This window comes from Mus pahari, chromosome 4, assembly GCF_900095145.1.
Source record: "Mus pahari chromosome 4, PAHARI_EIJ_v1.1, whole genome shotgun sequence".
Taxonomy (NCBI): domain Eukaryota; kingdom Metazoa; phylum Chordata; class Mammalia; order Rodentia; family Muridae; genus Mus; species Mus pahari.
In genome coordinates, this window is record NC_034593.1 from 22345633 (window position 1) to 22357152 (window position 11520).

General features: G+C 45.7%; 1 protein-coding gene across 4 annotated transcripts in view; it reads right to left on the minus strand.

The window, feature by feature from the left end:
- The window catches only part of Fndc3b (fibronectin type III domain containing 3B), a 290533-nt gene that overhangs the window by 110284 nt on the left and 168729 nt on the right, over window positions 1–11520 (minus strand). For all 4 annotated transcript variants that reach the window (XM_029537515.1, XM_021195296.2, XM_029537516.1 and 1 more), the window contains exon 6: window positions 8633–8923. In XM_029537515.1, coding sequence (XP_029393375.1) covers window positions 8633–8923 — 291 coding nt within the window. The remainder of the gene's footprint in view (window positions 1–8632; window positions 8924–11520) is intronic.

The following is an 11520-nucleotide window of genomic DNA, read 5'->3' on the forward strand; positions in this document are numbered from 1 at the left end:
TTACTGCCCTAGAGCATCTCAGATGCCACAACCATTTACTCTACTGCACAAGGGGGAGAAGAAAGATGGTGTCTCCTGAGGTTATGGCCAGGTAACCGTCCTTCCAACAAAGTCATGTAGAGCGCTCAACAGGCTGAGTGGGGTCAGAGTCAAAATGGCCTGCCCCAAGTCGTGCCTCAGGCCACAGACAAGCCAGAGAGACAGGAACGAGGAGGACCAGGAGGAAGACAGCTGGAATTCTGCCCTCAGGCTCTGTGGGCCACACCTCAGCATGACCTCCCTCACTTGTCCAGACCTTCACTAGCAATCACTTTGACCCAGACAGCAGGAGGCTTGGCTCCTTGGTTGCCTGATAAGAAGCAATTCTCAGAGGCAGGAAAATGTCATGGGCCTTTTTCCGTGACACTTAAACATTTTAAAGTCCTTGGTGAGCGTCTATGAACACACAGGAAAGTGGGGGCAGCCCTCTGACCCATTTTATAAATCTGAGAAGGACGTGAAGCTCTGGGACATTAGTTTTCAAGCCCAGGGGTACTTGGCTCACAGGTGACACTGATGGGCAGGGAGGAACAAGTGATCTCACGTCTTAAGCGTAGCGCACTGCTATCATTGCTGACCTCTAACCCAGTTAAACTTAGAACTTACTTCAGCAAAATGAATGTTTCAATCAATCAAATTGAATGTTACACAGATACCAGAAGCACACCATAGCATTTTATCCACAAGCTGTTTAAAGGGTTCTTGGGAATGGCATGCCCTCTGCCAAAATGGGTTATGACATCATCTAAATGCTGCTCTGGTCAGTGCCCAAGAAAGTCAAAAGGCAGAGAAAATAACATAGGTCTGCAAAGCTAAGTACTACATGGGGGGAAAGCTCTCTGCCCTCAAACTTCTATGAACACTGGCTCCCCAAGAAGAATCAGTATTTTTTGCATGTCATCTTCTTGTGTTTAGGTTAAAAGCTGTCCAGCTTCCAGCATGACCTAAGAGGTGAAGCCTGTGGGACTAATACTTCAAAAGCATCAGCGGCTCACCTGCTAAGAGTCAGGCGGGCAGCATCTTTAGAACGTGCACACTGTAACAAAAACACAGGGAGGAAAGAAGGCAAGGCAAGGGATGTCACAGTGTGACAAGGACAGCGCTCTGGTGACTGAGAGCTTGGAAGGCCATTTTCTTTGCTGAGCTGCCAAGAATGTCTTTGCAGCAGTGAAGCCAGCCCCCCAGTGAGGGGTGGGGGATGGGCATCCTGTGGCCTTCAACATTCTTCTGAGACTGATTGATTCCTCTGCTCTTGGACCTCAGAGAAGTATGGCCAGTTGGAAAGCTCACAGCTATGCCTTACGAATGCCCTTCTGTCCCTCAATCTTCTTTTCCCACCCTACAAAAGACCAGGCCCTAAGTCAGCTTGGCCCTCATCAGAGCGCCTCTGAGGCAGGGACTGGAGCTGGCAACCAAGGCCAGGAGGTGTTCATTGCTGGGGTTCCAGCCAGGGGGGATGCCTTTCCCATTCTGATCCAGGGATCCACATTGTCCTTTGGAAACCTGAAAGCTTGCTCAGACTATTTGCACCTTCCAGACTGTACTTGGCAGACGCAATGGGTGGATTCCAGGAATCTGAGCTCACTTAATGGTTTTTATTTTGTCATGTTTTCTTGGTATCTTTGCCCTGTCGGAGGTTTACAGGCAGGAGGCAGAAGGCAAGCAAACATCAGGATTGACATCACCAATAGCTGCGCTCAGGAAGCAACCTGAATAGCTAGTTATAGGACTGATGCAGAGGGCAGTACACACCCCTCAGACCCTGCTCCTGCACTCCCAATGCGGACAGAAAAGCTTGTGAGGAAAGAAGAAAGGAGCCACCAGTGAGGTGGGCAAGCTCTGCTAATCTTCTCTAACAGTGGGCCAAGCACAGGACATTCCAGAATTTACTAACATCAGTCAAGTCACTCCAAACAGAGGTTACTGGGGGCAGAACAGTCAGGGCTACAGAATAAAAGACCTTGAATCCCCCCAAAAAAAGTAATCTAAAAGAAAGAATCCGGGTCCTGATAAAAATTACCCTAACATTACACCCTTGTTTATTTAATAGTATGTCATTTGGTGTGTGGGATAATCTCTCAACCCTAGTATGCTTTGAAAGAGCACAGGTTAACACACGAGGAGCCATGCTCACTCCGGTGAGGGATGGAGAAAGCTGCTGGTATAGGCTGCGTGGATCACAGAGTTTGCCACACAAGCGAAATCACACTTAATGCCCCCTCCACTTTCCTCTCCTTACGTGCTTCCCACTCACCTGGGCTCACGATTAATGGGTCTGTTCTGAACTGGATGCTTAAAACCATGAGTTTTTGTTTTTATGTATACGAGTGTTTTGCTGCATGCATGGGTACCATATGCCTGCAGTGCCCACAGGGTGCTGCTGGCTGCCTTACAGCTGGACCGCACTGAGCAATCTTTCCAGTCACTACAACCGTGCATGTGTGTGTGTGTGTGTGTGTGTGTATGTGTGCATGCGTGCGTGTGTGGGGGGGGTCGGCCTTGAATGGGCAGCCCTCCTGCTTTAACCTTCCCAGTTATGGGATCAGAAGCATGTCCTAATATACCTGGCAGGTATTTTTATGTTATTGATAGCAGGTCCTCATCAAAGCTTAACTTGACTTTCCTTTTTCCTTGAGATTTATTTACTTTTATTTGTGAGGTTTCGCCTACATACATGTTGGTGTATCACATGTAAGCAGTGTCCATGCAGGCAAGAAGAGGGAACGGAACCCTCTTGGAACTGGATGGTTGTGAGCTATCATGTGGGCGAGGGGGATCAAGCCTGGATCCTCTAAAAGAGCAGTTGGTGTTCTTAACCGCTGAGCTATCTTTTAGCCCACAGCTTTTTTTTAAGTCTTATTTTATATAGTCCTTCCTAGACCCTTCCCAGCGGGTCCCTTTACCTTGGAAGGACAACTCTGGCCGAGAACTGACTCCCACTGAGAAACAGCTTGCTATCTGAACATATCTATCACACTTCGGCTTCTGCTGGGATAGAATGGAAAGACCCAGGCTTACTCTCACTGAGGGGTGAGGCTGACTTCAGCCTCTGGGGTGAGCAGCGAAGATGGTGCCCTCAGAGCAGGCTCAAGGCCCTTGCTCTCACACAACAATCTGCATGAAAAAAACCAAAAATTTCCCACTCTTATTCTTGATCTGTAGTCAACATCCAAGCACCAATCTAGAGTCAAATGCTGGGAGAAGAGAGGAACAGGGGAGAGCAACTGTGCACTTGGTTTTTACATCTGCTACTTAATACCTTGAGAAGAGAGCGAGGCCTCACACTAATGCATCTGCTACCTGACATCCTGAGGAGAGAGGCCACACACTAATGCATCTGCTACCTGACATCCTGAGGAGAGAGGCCTCACGGAGAAGGGGATTTCTGAGCTGTTTCTGGAAGGACTGAGTTGGAATTTACTACATAGAGGAAGTGGGAAAAACAGAGCAGGCGAGAATTCTGAAGCATACCAGTGGAATGGGAAAAACCGCAGTGTCTGGGTGGACCCCTGACTTACTACACACAGCAGGGGATGCAGACACAACTGTATGCAGACAGCTCAGACACTGCAGACAATGAGGGCTCCTCTGAGGCTCAGGAGGGAATAAGATCTGACTTAGACGTATGTAGCCATAACATGGAGAACGGGATAGCCATGGATCTTAAGATGCAAGGGATCTCTTCTGAATGGCTCAAAAGAAACAGGAGGAGACAGAGGACTCCTAAATGGAGCTTAAGACAGAGAGAGAAGAGAGAGAGAGAGAGAGAGAGAGAGAGAGAGAGAGAGAGAGAGAGAGAGAGAGAGAGAGAGAGAGAGACCCTGAGGACAGGGTTTATGAGAGAGGTCAAGAGTTCTTTCAAACCAAATCCCACACTGAGGCCATGGATGCCCCATACCAATTCTACCATCAGCCCCAGGGCGTGGGGTGCTGCACTATCCCAGGACAACCTGGAAGCAAGTCTCAGGGCAGGGGTCCAAGCTCCAGGTTAAGCCTCCATAACAATAAGGGTGCAAGTTAAGGAAGCCCTTCTGGCTTACAAGAGTAGAAACACATGGGAGGGAGTTGGGAGAGAAAAAGAAGGTTGGAGATGTAGCTCAGCTGGCCCAGTGCCTGCCTAGCAATCATGAAGATATGAGTTCAAAACCCAGCAGCCCACAAACCAGGAGCCTGGGTGCTGCCTGTAGCCTTAGTATTTAAGAGGTGGGGTAGACGGATCAGAAATTCAATAGAGAGGGGGTTGGAGGGAAAGGAAAAGGCCATTAGAGAAGATGGAGAGAAGCCTGCCTTGATGAAGATGACCTTATGAAATAGAGTCCCACGCACGTGGCGAAAGTGAATACGCAGTCCTAAGTGCTACCATCACACTGAGGAAAGCTGGGCTATTTTAAACTATCTAATCATGGGAATTAAGTTATCCATTTACAGATGAGGAGAGAGGAAATACAAGGAATGGTAAAGGCAAGTCCTTAGTGAGGGACAGCAAAGCCTCGAGTGTCTACTGCTGAAGTCCCAACTGCGCTCTGCCCGTGTCATGCCCAGGGACAACAAGGAAACGGGGATCAGTCTCTGAGGGGGTGCTGGGCTTCGGACCACTGACTTGTTTGCCTGCAGGTAAAGCCAAAGACAGGAGGATAAATGCAGGCGCTCAGAGCGCTCCTTTACCACCGCAGCAGTTAGCTCCAGGAAGGCAAAATGGCTCTGTGGCTGCACCTACTCCAAGAGAAGCTTGCTCTGAGAAACACAGTACAGAACTTGGAGTTCACTTACAAAAGAATGTGAACATACACTGAGGACCTACTGTGTGCTAAGCACAGCACTGGCAAGGTGAGGACCTACTGTGTGCTAAGCACAGCACTGGCAAGGTGGGAAATGAAACAGATACAAGTGCTACTGTACCCTACGTGCCCTTGGTGAACGGTCTGTTCTCTAACAGTCCTTCACATTACAAGAGTTGCCTTCTGCCTTCCGTGAGTATTAGCCCCTCCCTCTTTTGGGGGGGTGGTGGGGGGATCATGAAGCCAGAACCACTGACTTGAAATGAGGTAGAGGCATTTCTGGTTCAAGGCCCTATTTGTGCTTCTGAAACGGACTTCTGAGACCCAGGACTTTACAAAAATTGGCTATCAACTGCCTCTGTGTGTCTTTATGATCCAGCCCGTTTGTAGTCTTTCAGGGTAATTTCAACTGCACAGACTGAAAGTGCGCCCTCTCCCTGATGCCTGCCCCAGTTCTAGGGCTGCACTCCAGTGTCAGGCACGCTTGGGCAGATGCTCTACCACTGAGTCCCTACCCACCCCTTTTCAAAGTCACTTGTTAACTGTAAGCAGCTAAGAAGTAAATGACTAAAGCCGACCGACCCCCTGAAAACTGAGCAACTAGGAAGTAATGACAATGTAGACAACACACCAACCCACTTTCGAGGATGAAGGGTATACCCTGGTCTTGAGCAAACCACGTATGTAAACCATAACAGTGTTAGCTGCAGTTTACTATTAATTAGGGCATTCTGAGAGCTTAAGAGGGATCAAAAACACTCACGGACGAGGTAGCAGCGGAGCCACCTCACCAGCCCCCACCTGAGTTCTCCGTCATGGCTAAGCCACGTGCAGAGCAGGACTGGCTGGCCCTGAAGGCTGAGCAGAGGACAAGGGGAGAGGAAACAGGGCGAGCACAGGAGCCCTTTCCTCCTGGATGCTGGGTTCTGCAGATCCAAAGCATGGGGCTCGCCACACCCTTAAGAAAGAAAGTGCTTTCTATAACACAGGCAAGGCCTTATGCTTCCCAAAAATTTCACCTGCCTCCTCTCATGAGGGAAAACATATGAAAACACGTGAAGACCCAGGTACGTCCATGAGTAGTTAATGTAGATGCCAGCCGGCGCAAGGCCAGCTGGAGCAGAGAGCACACTTTGGGACATGGACTGTGAAATGACTAAACTGCACAGAGAGGATGACAATTGGCTTTGACAAAGCACACTGGCAGCTGCATTAAGTCTTGGGCTAAGTTCCGCAGGGCTTCATCCACTCCTCTTTCCTGGGTTATCTTTCCCATGATCTTTCACTTGCTTTTAGTTATTTGCTTTGCTCCTAAGTACCTACATCACTTCCTTTACATCTAAGCAATGTGAACATTCCCTTTTCCTATTTGGGAAAACTCCTCCTGTGACTAATTGTGTGTGTGAGGGGTGGAGGGGAATTCTGCAGTGGTTAAACTCAAATACTGCTAATAAAATGTGCCTTATATTCAATGACATATTACTTCAGAAAAAATGATCAAACAATGTGTCAATCAAGACATAAAGTAGTCTAAAAATAGGAAAATCAACTCCAAACAGCAACTGTAGGGTGATTTGACTGAAATTGTTTTAACACAGTGGTATGAGCCCATAATCCCAGAAACATGGTTGGATGAGGTGGGAATATAGTTCATGTCTTTGTGGTGGTCTGAACAGGTATGACCCCCAAAGACTCATATGTCTGAGTATGTGGCCCATGGCGGAGTGGCACTAATAGTGTGTGTGGTCTTGATAGAAGTGTGGCCTTGATAGAAGAAATGTGTCACAATAGGGGGCTGGGGGGTCCTTTGAGGTCTTCTGTGCTCAACTGTGCCCAGTGTAGAACACAACCTCCTTCTGCTGCCTGTGGATCAAGTATAGAGCTCTCAGCTCCTCCAGCATCATGCCTGCCTGTGTGCTGCCATGCTTCCCACTAAGATGATAATGGACTGAACCTCTGAACCTGTAAGCCAGCCCCAATTAAATGTTGTCCTTTATAAGAGTTGCCTTGGTCATGGTGTCTCTTCACAGCGGTGAAGCTGTAACTAAGACAGCTGAAGAGGATTCAAGTACATCTTGAGCAGCACAGGAAGACCTGTACCTCTGAGAAAGAAAAATTCCACACACCAGACCCAGTACCTTCACTTGAGAGCTGACTGAAAGACTCTCAGCTCTGGTTCTCCTCCACACACTCTCTGCTTTGTTTAATAACTGTGAGAGTACAATGACTGCATGAAATAGGGAAGACAAAGACGATAAAGGACAAAATCAAAACAATCTACAAAGGCCACTGCCTGCAGCTGCCTTTTCTTATGCTACAACTTACCAATTGCAAATGGCCTACTTAGAAAGAATGCCTACCAGAATTTCCTGACAGATGACAATCTACCATAGATATGCAAATGTACATAACTTCTACCTTCTTTAGTCACAAATGTTGTCACAGCCAGAGCCACTGTCTATGAGCCATAGTAAGGAAGGGTTGGGGCTAGAGATGGCTTAGTGCAGTGGTTCTCAACCTGGGGGGGGGGGGGGGTCAAATGACCCTTGCATAGGGGTTGCCTAAGACCACTGGAACTCACAGATACTATTATTCATAACAGTAGCAAAATTACAGTTATGAGTTGACAATGAAAATAATTCTATGGTTATGTTATCACAATATGAGGAACTGTACTAAAAAGTGTGCCAGCCTTCCCTGGCTTAGTGGATAAAGCACCTGCCTGCTGCAAGCATGAGAACAGGAATATGAATCCAAGTGCTTACAAGAAAAGTCAGGCATGGGCCGGCACACACAGGCGTGCACATAGGCACAGGCACACACACACATGTGCACACACACACACACACACACACACACACGCTCACACACGTGGAGAACGGGAACAGGAGGGTCACTGGGGTTTCCTGGCTGCCAACCTAGCTCCAGGTTCAGGGAAAGACCCTCTCTAAAAGGAGTAAGGGAGAGAGAGAGCAAGCCAGACACTCAATGTCCTCCTCTGGCCTCTGTATGTGTGTCCAGAAATAAGCAACCACACTGACATTAGCACATATACCTGCCCACATACACACCACATTCACATACAGACAGACACACAGTCACACACACATATACACACAAAGGGCTGGGTGCTTTATCAGTTATCTGTTTCTGACATTTGTCCTTTACTCCTCAGTATTTATTTAGATTTATAAATTCATACAGTTCTCAAAACATGACCTGCTTTCTAGATGGCTACATGGTTTTCAGCCATATATTCGCTTGTCTATAAAAGTCTTTCAGCCTTTTCTACATGTACAGAAAAAGACTGGTTTTTTTTCCTCCTGTTGCAACAAAAATAACTGCCTCCCAAATTTTACCTAAAAATGTAATTTTCCAGAAGTATGCCCCTCCCCCAGCCCCACCTACCTGAAACTGAACAAGAACGTATTTCTGCCAGGCATGACCAACTCCACTGACTATCAAATAACTACAGCTATTATCACGAGTAGTAATAACTTGGGATTGGAATTAGCCCATGATTGCTAGAAAAATATTCAATTTGATTTCCTCTGTATCTCTCAATGTAGTCTGAGACAGCAGAAGCAGACAGAAGTGAAGACAATCTCCGATAATATTTCTGAGATGAAGTCGATAGTTACATGGCAGTGTGGTTTAAAAAAAATAATCACATAAATTAAAAAAAATAACCTTATAGTAGTCTTTGCTTACTAAGAAAGGCCAACCCACCTGTCCCCAGGAAAGAACTACCCACCCTGAAATAAAGCTCCCCTGGGAGAGATGGGGCCCTCCAGATGCTGGTGTCCATGCATTACCTTGCAGGTCAGAATCACTGGATTTTGGGCTGCTCCTCGCTCTTCGCTCTGTCTTCTTGATCCCAGGTCCACCGCCACTGCCACCTCCCCCGCCTCCACTGCTCCCTCCACTGTGGCCTTTCCCGTAGCCGTTGTACACTGTGGCACAGCTATTCTTGTAGATGGTGGAAGGTGGGCTGTTGAGGCGGTTCTGGCGGTCGATCTGGCGGTCCTTCAGTTTCTTATGTGGAGGCTTGCTGTACTGGTCTTCTCGGGTGATGTAGCTCGACATTCCGTACAGTGGGATAATTTCTAGAATGAATGTGTGCAGTGATACAAGCTTAGTCTACATCTGCCACAGGGAGTGGACACAAGATCAAATAACCTGAACCCTGGAGGAGACAATGTAAAGTATTACTATATACTTTAAACAATGCTGGATACATGACTGGTTTACAGTATCTGTATTCCTTTCCAACTCTTCAAGGAGTCATCAGTTATTACAAACAATACAGGGCATTTAGAATTTCCCACTAGTTATGGTGAAAAATGAAGAAGACATGGTTATCCAAAGACATCATGGGCTGGAAAATGTATAAGGAAATCTGACCTTGTCTTTCTCAGTGTCTTTAGTGGATGCAATACATATAAGAGAATAGAGGAAATACTCCTTTACTTGTATACATGGGCTCATGACGTTTAAAAGTATCACTCTTCTTGGAGATGTTTCTATTGGAATGTACAGAGTTAACCATGACCTAAAAACTTTCTTGAGATCTGAGAAAGCTGCAAAGATTGGAGGAAATGATTAAAGCGAATAAAATGACAAATTGTTAAGAGGAACCAGACATAAAAGGAGGGGACAGATGTGTGAAGAAGAGCTGATTTGGCAATCTACAGCTAAGCTAACAGCTACCATTTCAAACTTCTCTTCTGAACCGATGTGTGGAAGATAACCATGAATGTCCCGCTACACCCGGACACTTCAAACTAGGAAAGAAGATGACAGGAACCTGTGATGTTCTTATGGTCTTAGGGGAGAAACTCACTTACATTTTTTTTTTAATTTTTATTTTATGTGCACGAGTATTTTGCCAGCAAACATGTTTGTGCACCACATGTGTGCCCACAAAGTCCCAAAGAGAGTCAGATCCTGGAACTGGAGGTAGAGACAATTGCAAAGTCACAATGTAGGTAGGGGGACTCAAATCTAGGATGTGCAGACGAGCAGCCAGTGCTCTTCACTGCTGAGCATGCTCTCTACTCCCCTTCTCATTTTGGTAAAAGTAAAAGACCTTATGTGTGAGCCACATGTGTTCAGGCACCACGGAAGTCAGAAGACAAGGAACTGGACCCCGGTGAGGGTACTGGGAACCAATCCTGGTCTTCTGCAAGAGCAAGAGCTGCTCCTAACCATGGAGCCTCCTCTCCAGCCCCAAGAAGTTTTCAATTTGATTTTTAAATATTATATTTAGTCATCAACATAAAATATCCAAATATTTTTCAGGAATAGGACTTTTCAAATATTTCAGTGACCATATGAATTTTATGTCACTTATGAGCATAAAAAGAGGGGAGGGAACGAACCATAATTTCTGGGAATGATCAACTAAAAGCAGGACAGTATGGAGCAGAAAAGTACAGGAAGTTACATAATTTAACAATATTGCAGTTGCTCAAAGGTAAAACTCCACTATGTCCTTACAACTTACAGCTTTCCAAGAGAGCCAGTGTGGACTACAGAATGTGAGAGAAGAAGTGTAGCCATATTCAGAAAGGATGTGTTTATATTAACTATTCCAAGCAGAGCACACCTTTAATCCCAGCACTTGGGAGGCAGAGGTAGGTGGATTTCTGAGTTCAAGGCCAGCCTGGTCTACAGAGTGAGTTCCAGGACAGCCAGGGCTACGCAGAGAAACCCTGCCTGAAAATAAATAAATAAATAAATAAACAAACAAATAAACGAACTAACTAACATATGGTCTACAGAGTGAGTTCCAGGACCACCAGGGCTACACAGAGAAACCCTGTCTAAAAATAAATAAATAAATAAATAAATAAATAAATAAATAAACTAACTGACTAACTAACTAACTAACTAACTAACTAACATATGTCGGGAGGCTAGCAAATGCTCTCAACAGCACAAAGCATTACCTGTGAGAGTTAAAGTTGTCCCTATGGATTCTAACATAAGAACCATTTTAAGGCACGGTGAGAGTTTTCTAAACTTTCATGGTTCCAGGAGTTAATGATGTTTAATTGCTTTTAGGTACATTCCCTGAGAAGTCAGGAGAACATACTCTACAGAATATGGACGCTCCATCGGAAGATTTTGTTTTATTACTACCTTTACTTTGAAGTTAAAATGGCACTTTCATTATTTCTATGTTACTGGATCAATGTTCTTTAATAAATTAGATCAAAGGACACTGTGAAATGAAGCGGGAGCAATGCTATTTAACTCTAACTTTAGTTTGAATCATAATTTTACCTTGCCTAAGATTCTGAAGGCCATCACTTACACAAGAGTAACTTGTAAGCATTTTAGAGACCAGCTGCTACATTAGCCACATCAGAGATCCATCATCAGACTGAAAATCAGGAGCCCGAACTAAAGAGCGCCAGGGCAGTCACAGCCAACCAGCCCTCTGACAACCTCTCCAGTATTTAATATGGATTGTGATGAAGCACTGAATGCATTTTCACAAATTAATTAACTAAGAGAGGTACATGCTCATAATCTTAACACTGGACAGGCTGAGGCAGGAGATTGCTATGAGTTTAAGATGAATCTGGGCTCCAGAGTGAGACCATTTCTTTACAAAAACTAAGTTTTGTTTTTGTTTTTATTTTTGTTTGTTTGTTTTTTGAGACAGGGTTTCTCTGTGTAGCCCTGGCTGTCCTGG